The 13,150-nt window shown below is 35.3% G+C and overlaps 1 protein-coding gene across 10 annotated transcripts in view; it reads left to right on the plus strand.

Moving 5' to 3' along the window:
- Positions 1 to 13,150, plus strand: part of EDIL3 (EGF like repeats and discoidin domains 3) — a 273,821-nt gene that overhangs the window by 114,559 nt on the left and 146,112 nt on the right. For 7 of the 10 annotated variants that reach the window (XM_021380111.1, XM_021380103.1, XM_021380106.1 and 4 more), the window contains one exon: positions 1,818 to 1,847. The exons of the other annotated variants lie outside the window; for them this stretch is intronic. In XM_021380111.1, the coding sequence (XP_021235786.1) occupies positions 1,818 to 1,847 (30 nt within the window). The remainder of the gene's footprint in view (positions 1 to 1,817; positions 1,848 to 13,150) is intronic. 10 annotated transcript variants of the gene reach the window in all.

Consider the following 13,150-nt stretch of genomic DNA (forward strand, 5'->3'; position numbering starts at 1 on the left):
GTATCTTACTAGTTTAAAAACAGTGGGCTGGTATTTTCCCTTCTTTTATTGTTGTGAAAACTTCTGCTGTTACAAACACACTTTACTTAAGTAAGCATATAATAAAAATAATGTCACTGTGAGGTTTAAAAGCTTAATGTGATCTTTTGTGTATGCACACCTTATAGTTCATTAGTCTAGGTTCAAAATAGACATCTGAACATTAAATTAGGAGTTACAAAAGGGAAAGGTTAACCTGTTAATCACCATGTTTAAGCCTCTTTAAGTTACATGTTTTGCAAAGTACTGTGTTGTAGCCTACCTATGTATTTGAACACTAACTTGTAGAAATAAAAATCACCTATTTAGCTCAGGAAACTTTAGTCTAAGACAGCATACTTGGCTGGTGCAACAGACTGTAATTAGTTATTTTCTATCAATTGGATTTGACAGCCCCTGGAAGGACACCATGCTATTTTGCAATTAGCAACAACTGTTGTATCCAGTGTCAATGCAATATACAATTGCTTACAGAACATTTTACTAAATTAGCCAAGATTTATGGTTGGTGTCAAACGCAGTTGGTCTGTTGATGAGCTACTCACTGTCACAGGGTCTCTTATGTCTGATATAGTTTCACTACAGAGAGAAAAGACATTGCTACTCCTTTCATGTTTTCTCCTAACACGATACATGGAGTAATATTGATGGCAAAGAATTCTGTTTAGAAAGAATTGTACTGATCTTTGAGAAAATGTTTGAAATCTTCATCTGTGCCACATGCAAGCTCTGAGGCCATCCATCAGTGTGCCAGTGTCTTCCATGGTTGTAGGAACATTGTCATCACAGTCTGTCAGCAAATGAGTAAGCTGGCAGAAAAGTGGGCTTCTTTGTAATGTTTGTGTGGAACTGATGCTACAAGAAATCAAACAGAAGCAGCTTACATTTAAATTGATGACAGAAGAGAGTGTTTAAAAGAGAAAAAATATGATAGGGTAGATGTGTTTAGTATCTTAAGAGGGTCTCTATATCACATTTATGGGGAGTCCTCTCAGACTTCATGGTGCTTTTAGAGTCTCCAGGTGAGAAATGTTTGACTATTGCTTTCTCTGTCATTGAAAACTTCTCAAGGCTGTGAGAAGACCGTTTTTATGATGCATGTGTATATAAAACATACTGACTGCAAGAAGAGAAGGAACTAGGTCACTGGTGTACTTTTAAAATACAGTTTTACTGTGAATATGTCTTTCATTTGAATATGTGTGTAGTAGATAGTCAATAGTCACAGATGCTTTCTGATGGTAGCTTAAGGCAATTTTATGGTTACCTGTCACAAAAAGGGGAAGGTTCTGCAATGAAGATACATGGTATTGCTTTTCTCAGACAATAAACAGCTGGATTGGAGAATCAAATGGGCACTCGATCATTCTGTAAGGAAAAAACAAACAAGCAAAATTCAAAAGCTTCTCCCTAACTATATAATTTCAGGATCAGAAGACCATTACTGGATACATAAGAGTTAGATGATGGAGAGATGGAAAAAAAGTGTTTCTGTGTCATCATATAGCAGTCTTTGTTAGCTAACCAAAAGACTGGTCCTACAGTTGTGTTTTAGAAGTCTTCACCTTTAGAACTGCACCTTTTTTAACATCACATTCAAGTTTATCAAGCTACATAAACAGTTTTTCATGATGTTTTATTGCTTATATACTAAGGAAAGGTAAATAATGTAACAATTGGCACTATTTGGATTTCTTCATCTCTTTTTTTTTTCTCTCTCCCTCCCTTCCCTTCTTCCCACCAACCCTGCCCCATCCCCACTCTCCCCACTTGCACAGCCTCCATTGAAGAGGAACCAACTTCAGCAGGTATGCATATTTTATCATTAGACCTACATCAAGGTGACCATTACTTGAGAGCTACCTTTTGAAATATATATATATTCTAACCAGCCTTATGTTATACATAACACATGCTTAATATCCATATTTGTGTCATTTTCTTTTCTCTTGCATCTCTTGCCTTTTGGCCATATTTTCCTCAATTCAGATTCACTAAGATAAAATTTGGTAAACATTTCCTCCAATAGTAGTTCAAAATCTTCCTTGTCATGTGTTCCTTCCTTTGTAATTCTGAGCTGGTGCATGGACCTTAACACAACAGACAAGGTCAGAAGTGATCAGAAGTTAAAAAGGAAAAGAGGAAAAAATACGAGTGCTTTTGCTAGTTTTTAATTTGGCTTTATGCTGGTAAAGCTCAGTCAGCTTCATGACTGACAGCACTGCTTGGGAACAAGGAGTGAAATCAGGGAAGGGCAGAGGGTGCAGAAGCGTACTACTCAAAATAAACATTCAGCAAACTGTGGCCTGGGTATGTGGCTCATTGAACTTTTATTTCCATTGACAGACTGCCAAGTAGTGAGAACAGATAACAACACAGTCATAAAAATTAGTTTAGAAGCACCCCAAGAGATGCAAACACATAGTGCTTATGCTATTCCAAAGATTAACTATTTCTAATTAAATGGCAATCCATTAGCTTGGGAGTATTTAAAGAAAAGAAGACATACCAAAGAAGAATGCTGCTAAACAGATTAACATATTTGAAATGGCATTGTGTTGTATAAACTCAGTGAGCTAAAACATCAAATGAATAGGGAGTTGCTTTATAGTGGCTTGTTAAAAGAAGTAAAGGTCTCCGGAGTGCCAAAGGCAAAAAGGTAAGAAAAGTGAACAAAGAAAGGAAAACAGCAGTGAAGTATTGAATACTAACTGTTTGCAGCACTAACCTACAACTTGGGAGCAATATAAGTAATTAGGATATGGTGGAGAATGATAAATGAAAAGACTCAGAACAAGACAAAAGTAGAGTGTGAGCTAAGTAGACTAGTTAAGGATAGTGCTGAACAGACTAAAAATCAAGAGCGAACTTTCAACATTAAGATAGTAGCAGAATAGAAAAAAAGCATGACTGAGATGAGGAAAACCATGCGGAAACAGAAAGGAAGAGCTTTGGGCTGTGTAAGACTTAGCTAAATGCATCTGAGAAACCTGTCTTCAAATTTGCTTGGAAAATATATTAATAAAAGAGTCAACTGCAAGAGGAAAAGATACATGGGGGCTCACCTGTCCCTTTTTATTTCAAGTAGTAATGGAAGAAGAGTACCTTGTATTCCCCTCAAGGAATTGATTTAAGCATGTACGTTTTGCAGAGAGAGTTTTGAGGTATGTATGAATGCACTTTAGTAATATCCAAGAAGGACTTGTTGTGGCTGTACACTAATAATCACTCCTATTGCAACCAGTGGAATTCCTCACAAAGACAGAGCCTCCTTCTTCACATTTTTAATAGTGCTGTAGATTTTGGTGACAGCCCATATCCATGAGCTCGCCAAACTAATTGGACACATCAGCTGAAAATGGATTTCAGTAGTTCGACAGAATCCTACAAGTTATGTATTCAGATCATCTGGAATCCTTGCCACTTTGGGTGACACAACAGAGTTGCTTGTCTGCTTTTATGTTCATTTAAGTGGTTCATTTTTAACTACTTCTGTTTTGTTTTACTGAGCCCTGTATCAGTGCTTTGGTTATTTCTCCACATAATTCTTTGCTCAGCATAGCTCAGCCAATAATTTACAGTGAATGACTTAGTATTCCTAAATGTTCTTAATCCTCTTGAATGAACCCATTATCAGTAAAATCTTTTACACAAGTATTTTTAAAAATATTTTCCTCCAAGGCTTTGTCATATTTGTTTAAAACTCAAATAATTAATTATGGTTGGTTGAATGAGCTGCACCTAGTATTCAGACATTATTTGTATAACTGTAGTTTTCACTGTTTCAGAGTTTTTTGACATCTAAAAAATGTACCACAATTATTCGTGCAGTAATAGCTACACCACTGTAACTTTCTGTATGAAGACTCTTAATGGAAACACTGGTGACCTTTTCATGTTAGTTACGCCATGAGAGAATGCTGTTAGCAGTAAGGGTGTACGTGTGGGAGCTGCACTGTTACAGCAATGCAGATTGTTATTCCCACAGGGGCAAATCAAAAGCTAGAAATATACAAATAAACAGTACCAGAATGTTTTTGTTCTCTGAATTGGACTGATGAGCAAATGCCTCTGGCATGTATTCTACGTGGTGGATTTACAATGTGAGACTAAACACATATTTATAAACATTTGTGCAAACAAATTTCAGCTTCTTAGAAATTATGTTACAATGGAGCATGACATAATACCTGCAAAAATACACTGTGTTAATGTAATAGAAACACTTCTTGTTATTTAATCTGGTTGTAGAACACAGATACTTGACATCATTAGATTCTTCATGAATTATTTTTGAAATAATTTCTTTGGAAAAATTGTGATGAATTTGAAGGTTTTGTAGGATTTAATTTGACAAGACTTTACCAAATGCAGAATAATATTTTTTCCTATTCATATGAAAATTCCCACTTTAAAAAATCTGCCTTTGTGATAACAATTCTGATTACAAAACAACTCTGCCTTGAGGAACAAGCTTTAGGTCTTAAGCTGTTCTTCTAGGTATTACCACAGTATAATCCAACTCCGTACATAGATGAAATGTGGGTAAATAAAATAGGCTATATACAAATAGAGATATTAATTCTTAGAAATTCTGTAAGATAGAAAAAATCATCTGCAAAGTTGTGCATACCTTATTTTGAATCATCCTCAGCAAAGCATTTGAGTACATAGTATCCGAGTAGTCCTTTTAACTCTCAGTGGATAGCAGACCTGTTGTCTTTGGGAGTGTGTGTTTAGGTTCACAAGCTTGCCAGATTGGAGCTTAAAGCAGCTGTAGTGAAAGTGCAGCCAAGAAGCGCAATGTATATTGTATCAGTGAAATGAACTATCTCATTCATCAGGAAGACAAAATCAAAAGCAGTCAGTTGCATTAAGAGGAGGCATGAAGTTTTGCATATAGCAATATGCTTGGGAAAATGAAGTTAAACTCATGTTACAAAATATTACTTGTTGCAGCTTTTCCGAAGAAAAAATTTATGAGTAAAGTGTAATTGTTCTTTAGCTGAATATTGTTTATATCTTCAAACTTAATAACCAACACTTGCTCATCAGACACTTCTAATTTCTGGCTTCTATTGATTATGTATTAATATATGACTAGGCATTATTGTTTTGAACATAAAAGACTAATGTATTCTTCTGTGGTTGTTCCAGTACAACTTAGTTCTCAGATTGTATTGACTTTTACAAAGCCATATGTTCTGTTTAAAACAGATACTCCTTCCATTCAGTAGGAAGGCAGTTATTGTTTGAAAGATGCAGTGGTGAAAAATAAGTAGAAAATGTAACCAAAGCCCCCTCTACACTTGGAGTCTTCCATAGAGGCTTCTGGGCGATATGTTCATCTTGAAAAAAACATGTGCTTTGTTCGGGTAGAAAGCACAGCTTTTGCAGCTACCAGATTTTGTTCTTTTCCTAAAACAGTAGCACGTCATCCAATTTGTAATAGGTATCTGAACGTCATGTAATTAAATTCTGAATTCCAGTGCTGATCTGGTACTGGGAGGCAAGCAGGCGCTTCCAGCTGAAAGGCACAAAAGTTCCTTAGCATTCAAAGTCATCGGAAGTACCTTAAGACTGTTGCCTAAACACTTGGTGATAAGAGACTGTGTTAAACATTAACAATTGCAGGAGAGGAAAGATGAAAAAATTAATTGGAGGGTAGCATGTAATGTATTACTAGTTTTCCAAAACATGCCTTGGCAACTCTGACCAAGGCAGAGGGTTGGAACTAGATGGCCTTTATGACCCCTTTCAATCCAAGCCATTCCATAATTCTATGATTCTGTGATTCATATAAAACAAGCTGTAGGATAAATTGCAACTCATAAACAGCTTTTATGAAAATTATGAACTTTGTAGGAACAGTTTATGATAACTATAAGCTTTTCATGGAACAGTGTCTGGGATAAAGGCTAGATTTTTTTTTCCTGTTTAATCAAAGGGATAAAACAATACTATTTCCCATACTCTGCTCTTGAGGTAGTGTTTCACTGCTCTGACAGTGCATCCCTTGCGTTCCCAAATAATCTCATCATAGTTAAATTTTGAAAATTTTGTTGTGACTACTGTAGCCCCTAACATGAATTTGAGTAATGCTATGGGTGAATACATGCCCTGTGAGTATCTCTCTAAAAAATTGTATTTCTCAGGCATTCATTCAGTGTCAGAATGTTTTAGTCTAAGCAATGAACTGTAATTGCAAATCATGAAACATACTCCATCTAAGATGAACCATGCTTACGTTTTGCATGGTGTTTAACAGAAGCTGGAACAAAGAGTTTTTAAAAGAATCGTGACTGTTTTTCTTAAGCTGATTCTGCTTAAGCACTGAACCAGATCTTTTTATTCCATTCTTCCTAAATATCTTTGGTTTTTTAGTTGTCATAGAATACTCTCTTTTGAGCTAGTTCTACAAATCTGTTCATGTTATTTTGCATTTTGGATCAGTGAATAGTTTTACTGTCACAGAAGCTCATGCATCCTGTGAAAGCATACTATGAAAATCTTAAGATTGTCTCTTGCAGACTTTTTTCCATGTAGTGTGATTCTTTTAAATCTCTTTATTAAATTAGGAAGAAGTTCCTTCGTTGCAAATTGGTTTTGAGTCCATTGTATCAGCTTCTGTTGGATGTCCTCCTGTTTGAATCTTTGCATCTCAGAAATGTTTCCCCATGATTTAACATATTCCTTCCTTTCATAAAGGAGTCTGGAATTGCTTCTAAAGACATCAAAGAGTAATTTTTCCAAGACAAGATGAAAGATTGTGCAGCTCAACGTGCATCACTTTGTTCACTTCTATTTACACTGTGCCTTGGAGCAAAATAAGAAATATGTACCCTTTTGACATAATAAGTGAATACATTCCTTGATTTTGTTGTCATTGATTTAAGTCTGCTGTTAAATGTAACTGGCATTTATGTGCTTATGCTCCATCTATATAAAATATGCAAATGTTTTTAGTCTTTCATGACAATATAAGGTATTTTACAGTATGAATTTATTACTGCTTTAATGAAATTTTAGTGTTGAAGAGATAGTAGATTCAGTACATGACAGTAATTTCTTCTTCAAATAGGTTAGAAAAAAGCAATCCATACAAGTCCGTGGCACAGTAAATATATACAGATGTTTTCATTGTATATCTCTGCAATTACTATTTGCAGTCTTTTTTTTCCAATGGAAAGTACCATTGCTACTCAACAATTCTCCGATATTTAATCTGTTAAATTCCATACAATTTCAACTTATACACCACATACTTTAACATTTTAGAAATAATAATTAAAAAAAAAACATTTTTGATAAGCAAAGTTTGAAAATGCAGTGGAAAATGAAAAAAGAGACAAGTTGGAGTTATACAAGAGTTATAAGGATTGGAATCAAAAAGTGCTACAGGGAGCATTCCAAGAAAGAAAAAAAAAAAAAGTTATCTAGAGATAGCACTTAAGAATTCTCAGAAAGCAATAAAAACCAGTAATAGAAAACATCTAACAAATTAAAGACTTGTTTTTTTTGTGTCATCATTCAAAAAGCAGGTAACTAGTTGGCCCAGTAGTATCTAGAGATTGCAACAGTTGCTAGCAAGACTACTATGATCTATCAAGTAGATCTGGATAGATAGACAGACAGATAAAAAGCTATTACATATACTATCAGGAAACGTGTACATATATTTATATATATATGAATGTATATGTAAGCACAAACATATATGACAATGTATATATATAATGGATATTAAGAGTATAGAACCAATTATTAGTAGCAGCAGTTAGAAATAGTAGAAAGGTAATTTGAGGTAGGAAAATCAGTAATATAGCAACAGATACGATTTCAGGATTATTAAAGTCTTAGCAAACTCTTCAATGATTCTATGATAGTGAAAATACTTAGAAATTACTAACTTATTGATACTGTAACAGCAAATAAATTTCTCACAAAATCATATAATGGCTTAGATTGGAAGAAACCTTGAAGATCATCTAGTTTATACTGCTTCAAAACAATGTGCTTTTTTTTCCCTTCATTGTGGTGGTGGTGTTTTGTTTTTCTGTTAGGAAAACCTTAGGTTTCTCTGGCTATTAAAACTGGTAAGTTTTTTCTTCTCTGGATGGCTTGTGTATAAGAAGCCTTTTTAAGCAGATTGTAGCACCATGGCATATTGACCTAAGGTATACTTTGGAACCTGTATGCAAGAAATTATAGATCAGACATTGTTTTTGAAAAAATAAAAGAATGATGGAAAAAAAAGAAAAATTGAAAGTCTTTATAAATAATTTTAAACAATAGTTATGTCAATATTTACTTATTAGACATTTCTTATAACAGAACTATTGGATTTCATATTAGAGTTCCCCTAGAGTTTTGTAGTAAATTTTCTACTTGTTTTCTGAGTTTGTCTTTCTCATTCACATCTAAGTGAATTTGATTGAGAACATTAGCATGTTAGGAAGCAACATCCTTACCTGTCTGAGCTCCCCAACCTTCCTGGTTCTGTCTCTGGACACAGGGAGACACTCACTGTGAGAGGGGCAATTAATGGAGATTTCTAACCTACAAGGCCTTCCTTAACCCAGTGTCCCAGTGATCCTGTGCTTTCATTTTGCATGACAGAATGCAAATTACGTACTCAGCCCTACAGAAACTTTTTTTTTTGTCCTAGGTTGGGTCCTTTTGAACTTGTGGAAATAGACAGAATAGAGGAAATAAAGCAGGCCTGTCCAACTCATGGCCTGCAGGCCACATGCAGGCTTGCACTGTTCATGCTGTGGATAGCCCTGCCCCGCACCATCTTGGCAGCAGCTCTGCCTCACCAAGAAGTCCGGCCCAGCCCTGCACCAGGCACACACCCATCACCACCCTCACTGTGAAAGATTTTTTCCTTACATGTAACCTAAATCTACCCTCTTTGAGTTTATATCCATTAACTACATTATATATTTTGTATGCAGTCCAAAACAATTCTTCATCACTCAGTGCGGCCCAGGCAAGCCAAAAGGTTGAACACCCATAGAATAAAGAAACATATTTATTGTATGTTTGGCAGGCATAGTTGCTAAGCATTCCTAATCTGTACATTTGAAACAAATATGGAATCTCACAGGATGATAAGTAGAATTCTTTATCAGTTTTCCAGTGAAATTATTGGATCCCTAGAAATAATGTGTCATGGTGAGTTATAACAAACAAGCAAACAAACAAAAAAACCCAAACCCCCGAATGCACACAAATAAAGAGGAATTTATATTGAAAAAGACTTTCAAAAGTAAAAAATTACCATTTTTTGTAATTTAAAGCCATATACAAAAAGTTATAAAAATCCCCATGTTTCCCTGGTCCTATTTTTATTGTAGGGTAAATTAATATTTTCATGTTTAATATATTTTTATTTCTTTTGGCTAATTGTGGTAGATGGTGGAAAATTTCTACTCAGACACATCTTAGATAGCTTTAAGTTAGATAGTTCTGAGTATTAAGAGTAATTAACTAAGTATTATTTCTTGAACACAGAAATAATGTAGTCGTTTTCTTCAGTGACTTCTTTGTCCGTACCAGTGAATGCTTTTACTTTCTAATGAGGTAAAAGTATGTTCATCAAAGAATAAAAGAGATCAGTTGATTAAAATACTGGCAAAATGTCATTAATTTTTAGACAAGTGTGTTGAGACTACAAGTGAAAAAGATTTGAAGTCTCTCTTAGAATGATATTCCCATAGGAATTATAATTATGCTTATGTCTCTGTAGGCTAACTGTACATATGTTTGCCTTACAAATATTTGACTGACTGGCTGTGAAACTGGATTTTGCAAAGGGCATCTCTTCTTGAAAATAATGCTCTAGTGATCTTCTATTGATTGCAAAAATTTGAAACTGTAACTCCTTTGATGATTATCAGAAAAGAAAAAAACAAAATACACACATGTCCATAGTTTACTGAAATGAAACTTCCCAGACAATTGATGATGGATTTAATCTGCTTACTCTCTCACCATCAAAACCACAAAGATGTATCTAGCTTATTTGCAAGGACTTTAATTTACACACAGTGTACAGCAAAGTCCAGAGCACTGTACTTTTGTGACAGCTTGCTCTCAGGCTGTCTTCTGGGGCACAATAATTCTGCTGCATTATGCAGAGCTATTCTGTTTTGTACATTTTGAAGAGGAAAACTATCTTTCTGTATTATTCTACAGGAAAAGATTTGCCAGTCCCCCAGGGTCTTTAAGGGAGCTTTACTCTCTTGCTTGACACACTTGTAAAAATTCCTTTTCTTTCTCTTCTTGAACTATATACTTGCTTTTTCAATGCCTGAAGGTAACTCGTTAATTATTTTTCCATATATCCCAATCAAAATATAGAGAAATTCAGAACATTATATGAAGGTCATTTTCAACCCTATTCTGATGGAAATTGTGCTTCTGCATTAAAAATAGCCCTGGATGCCAGGTGGAACTAAAGACTATTACAGTAAGTAGGCTGGAACATTTAAAATGTAGGAATCTTGCTCAAGAACAGAAATTAAGTAATATTTTCACTCTATCCCTTAGTGAATGTTTGTCCGTATATCTTAAAAACAACTCTTTTTGGCAAAATAGCTAATTTCTTCTCAAGATTAGACCAAAAAAAAAAAAAAAACCAAAAAAAAAAAACAGAGTTTGGATGCTGGGAACTGCTTGCAGCACTGTTAGCTGCCTGAGAAACTCATACATGCATGTTTTTCTGTAATTTGCATAGTTGTAGAGAGTGGCATTTGTGGTGAGCATACAATGTTCATCTCTATGTCCAAATATAAGTGGAAGATCATATACTATCCCCTAAGCTTACTACTGCTTTTTGCCATAAAGAATTGGTCTAAACTCGGGGAGTCTTAGAACTGAGGTGAGGCTTGTGAGAAAATATGGCAAAAGGCTGACCATGGTAGCGAACAGATATTAAGTACATGGAGACGAAATCCTCCCCCGTTATAACAGACAGATTTTCATTTAAAAAGTCGATGGAAACTGAGACAATAAATTGCTGTCAAGGAAGGATACTGGCAGGCTACAATGGATTAATGAGTTGTTCGCAAGCACAGAGTGAATGGGTCTGAACAGGGGCATTTGATGGGATGAACGCAGGCAGATGATGTGTGTTGGACTGGCTGCTGTTGAAAGGGATACAGCTGAAAGTAGGCTATTCCCTAATGCCACTTCTCTCACAGAGCTACTGTTCTTTCAGTTAGTTCCTTGATCTGCCATGTAGCGTCGGGCCTGCTTTCGGTGGGAAGAGGAACTTGATAGAAATGTGTAGCCAAAGCTAATGTGAAAGAAAGGAAAAAAACCTCAAAACCACAAGTCCTCTTTAGTGACAGGCTGTAAATAAATTGGATTAAAGCAATCAAGAAATCCCAGCCAGGAATCAGGCATGTGGAAAGGAAAAAAAAGCAAATGCAAGTCAAAGCAAAACAAACATTAGTACTGGTTGATTGAGAATTTGGAAGCATATTAACAAGACTGATGCAAGGGACCCTGCTCAAAAATAGGACTGAAAGAGGGTTATTTTCTGCATATTTTGGTTTTAAATTGTGCCTTATGTCCATCTTTAGAGCACTGAACTGACTGCGGAAACATAAAGAGTATTGGAGAAGAAATTTTACTCATTTTTTGTTCAGTGCAGATTTAAGTGCTTTGCACTTGCTAAGGCTTTGTATTACACATTCAGCCTGGAGGATAAAAGAAGTACTGAATAATTACCCATCTGCAGTGACTGGCCCTGTAGAACGATAGTACATGATAACAGTGTGAAGAACTGTGAAGTAAGTGAGCTCTTAAAGATTCTAAATACATTTTGCACAGACCCTTTCATGATCGATATTGTAACCCAAATAATGTTCATCAGTGTAAGGTCTTAGTGGTGTCGTGTACATTACGGGTGCCAGTTCTTGCATGCATACGAATTCCTTGGCAGATATGCATTTAACACTAAATTGTGCCAAGACTCTGCAGTCAAAAGTGTTCTTTTAGACAGCAGTGCAGCAACAGTGTAGACAGAAGTCATCTCATCCTGGTTATCTCCACAAGAGTGAGGAGTCCAATATTGGCCAGTCTTTGCAAAGAGGAGAAATATGAACTTACAGAGGACAAGTTATCCCTGTACGTAAAACAGCGACAGCAGTTCTTATCCCATTTTTCTATTAAGTGTGTGAGAAAAAAGCTCTGAAATTAAATAGTCTCCTTTCCAGTTTCTACAGGAAGGACCCACATGTGTATGTTGAACTTACGTAGCCCAATATGATGGTGTCTGTGCACATATTAGTATGTGCACACTTCCTAGTTTTCTCCTGAGTTTTTAGACTTGGCATTTGTTAGAGTTGTTGATTTATTATGTTTGGGTTTTTTTGTTTTCTTTCATACATATTGTACCCCTCCTGGCATGTTCATTTTACACCTTGAACAATCTGTGCTTCAGAGATGTTGAGCCTACAAAAAGCTACTTCCATGTAGCTCTTCCGTACTCATGCAAATTTCTAGAGGTTAGTCTGTAAATAATTACAACTCTGTAAAATAAATGAGAATGGATGTGATGAAACTCCATGAAATCCAATGATGTTTGAGGTGCAGGTTGTATGCTTTTGGTACTGACTGCCTCAATTTTTTATATTGCTTATAGATTCTCTGAAAAGTTGACCTTTGTAAATTTTGAAAGCAATCTGTAACATTGGCACAACTGCAGTACATCAGCATCATGTTAGAAAGAAGGGCACAACCAAGAAAAAGTAGTGGAAAAGTGCTAATTTGACAATATCTTAAGACCAAAAACTACAGAAACAGTAAACATATCCCTATGTGTTGTTACTATTCCTCTGTATGGTATGATATTTACAGACAATGAAAACTCTTCATGATAAGGATAAGTTCAATCGTGTATTGTTGTGTGTTTGTTAATAGCATGTAACTTCACCTATCATTTCGTTTCTCTTTCTTAAATATATTTTATATCTATTAGGTATAGTTTAGTAAAAGTCAAGCAAACAATCAAAAATCTATGCTCAGTCTTCTAATCTTGCACTGCTAAAAAGTGTTAACTCTTACAATCAGAAACCTTTCTCTACCATTTCAGTAACTC

The sequence above is a fragment of the Numida meleagris genome, chromosome Z (assembly GCF_002078875.1).
Source record: "Numida meleagris isolate 19003 breed g44 Domestic line chromosome Z, NumMel1.0, whole genome shotgun sequence".
NCBI lineage: Eukaryota > Metazoa > Chordata > Aves > Galliformes > Numididae > Numida > Numida meleagris.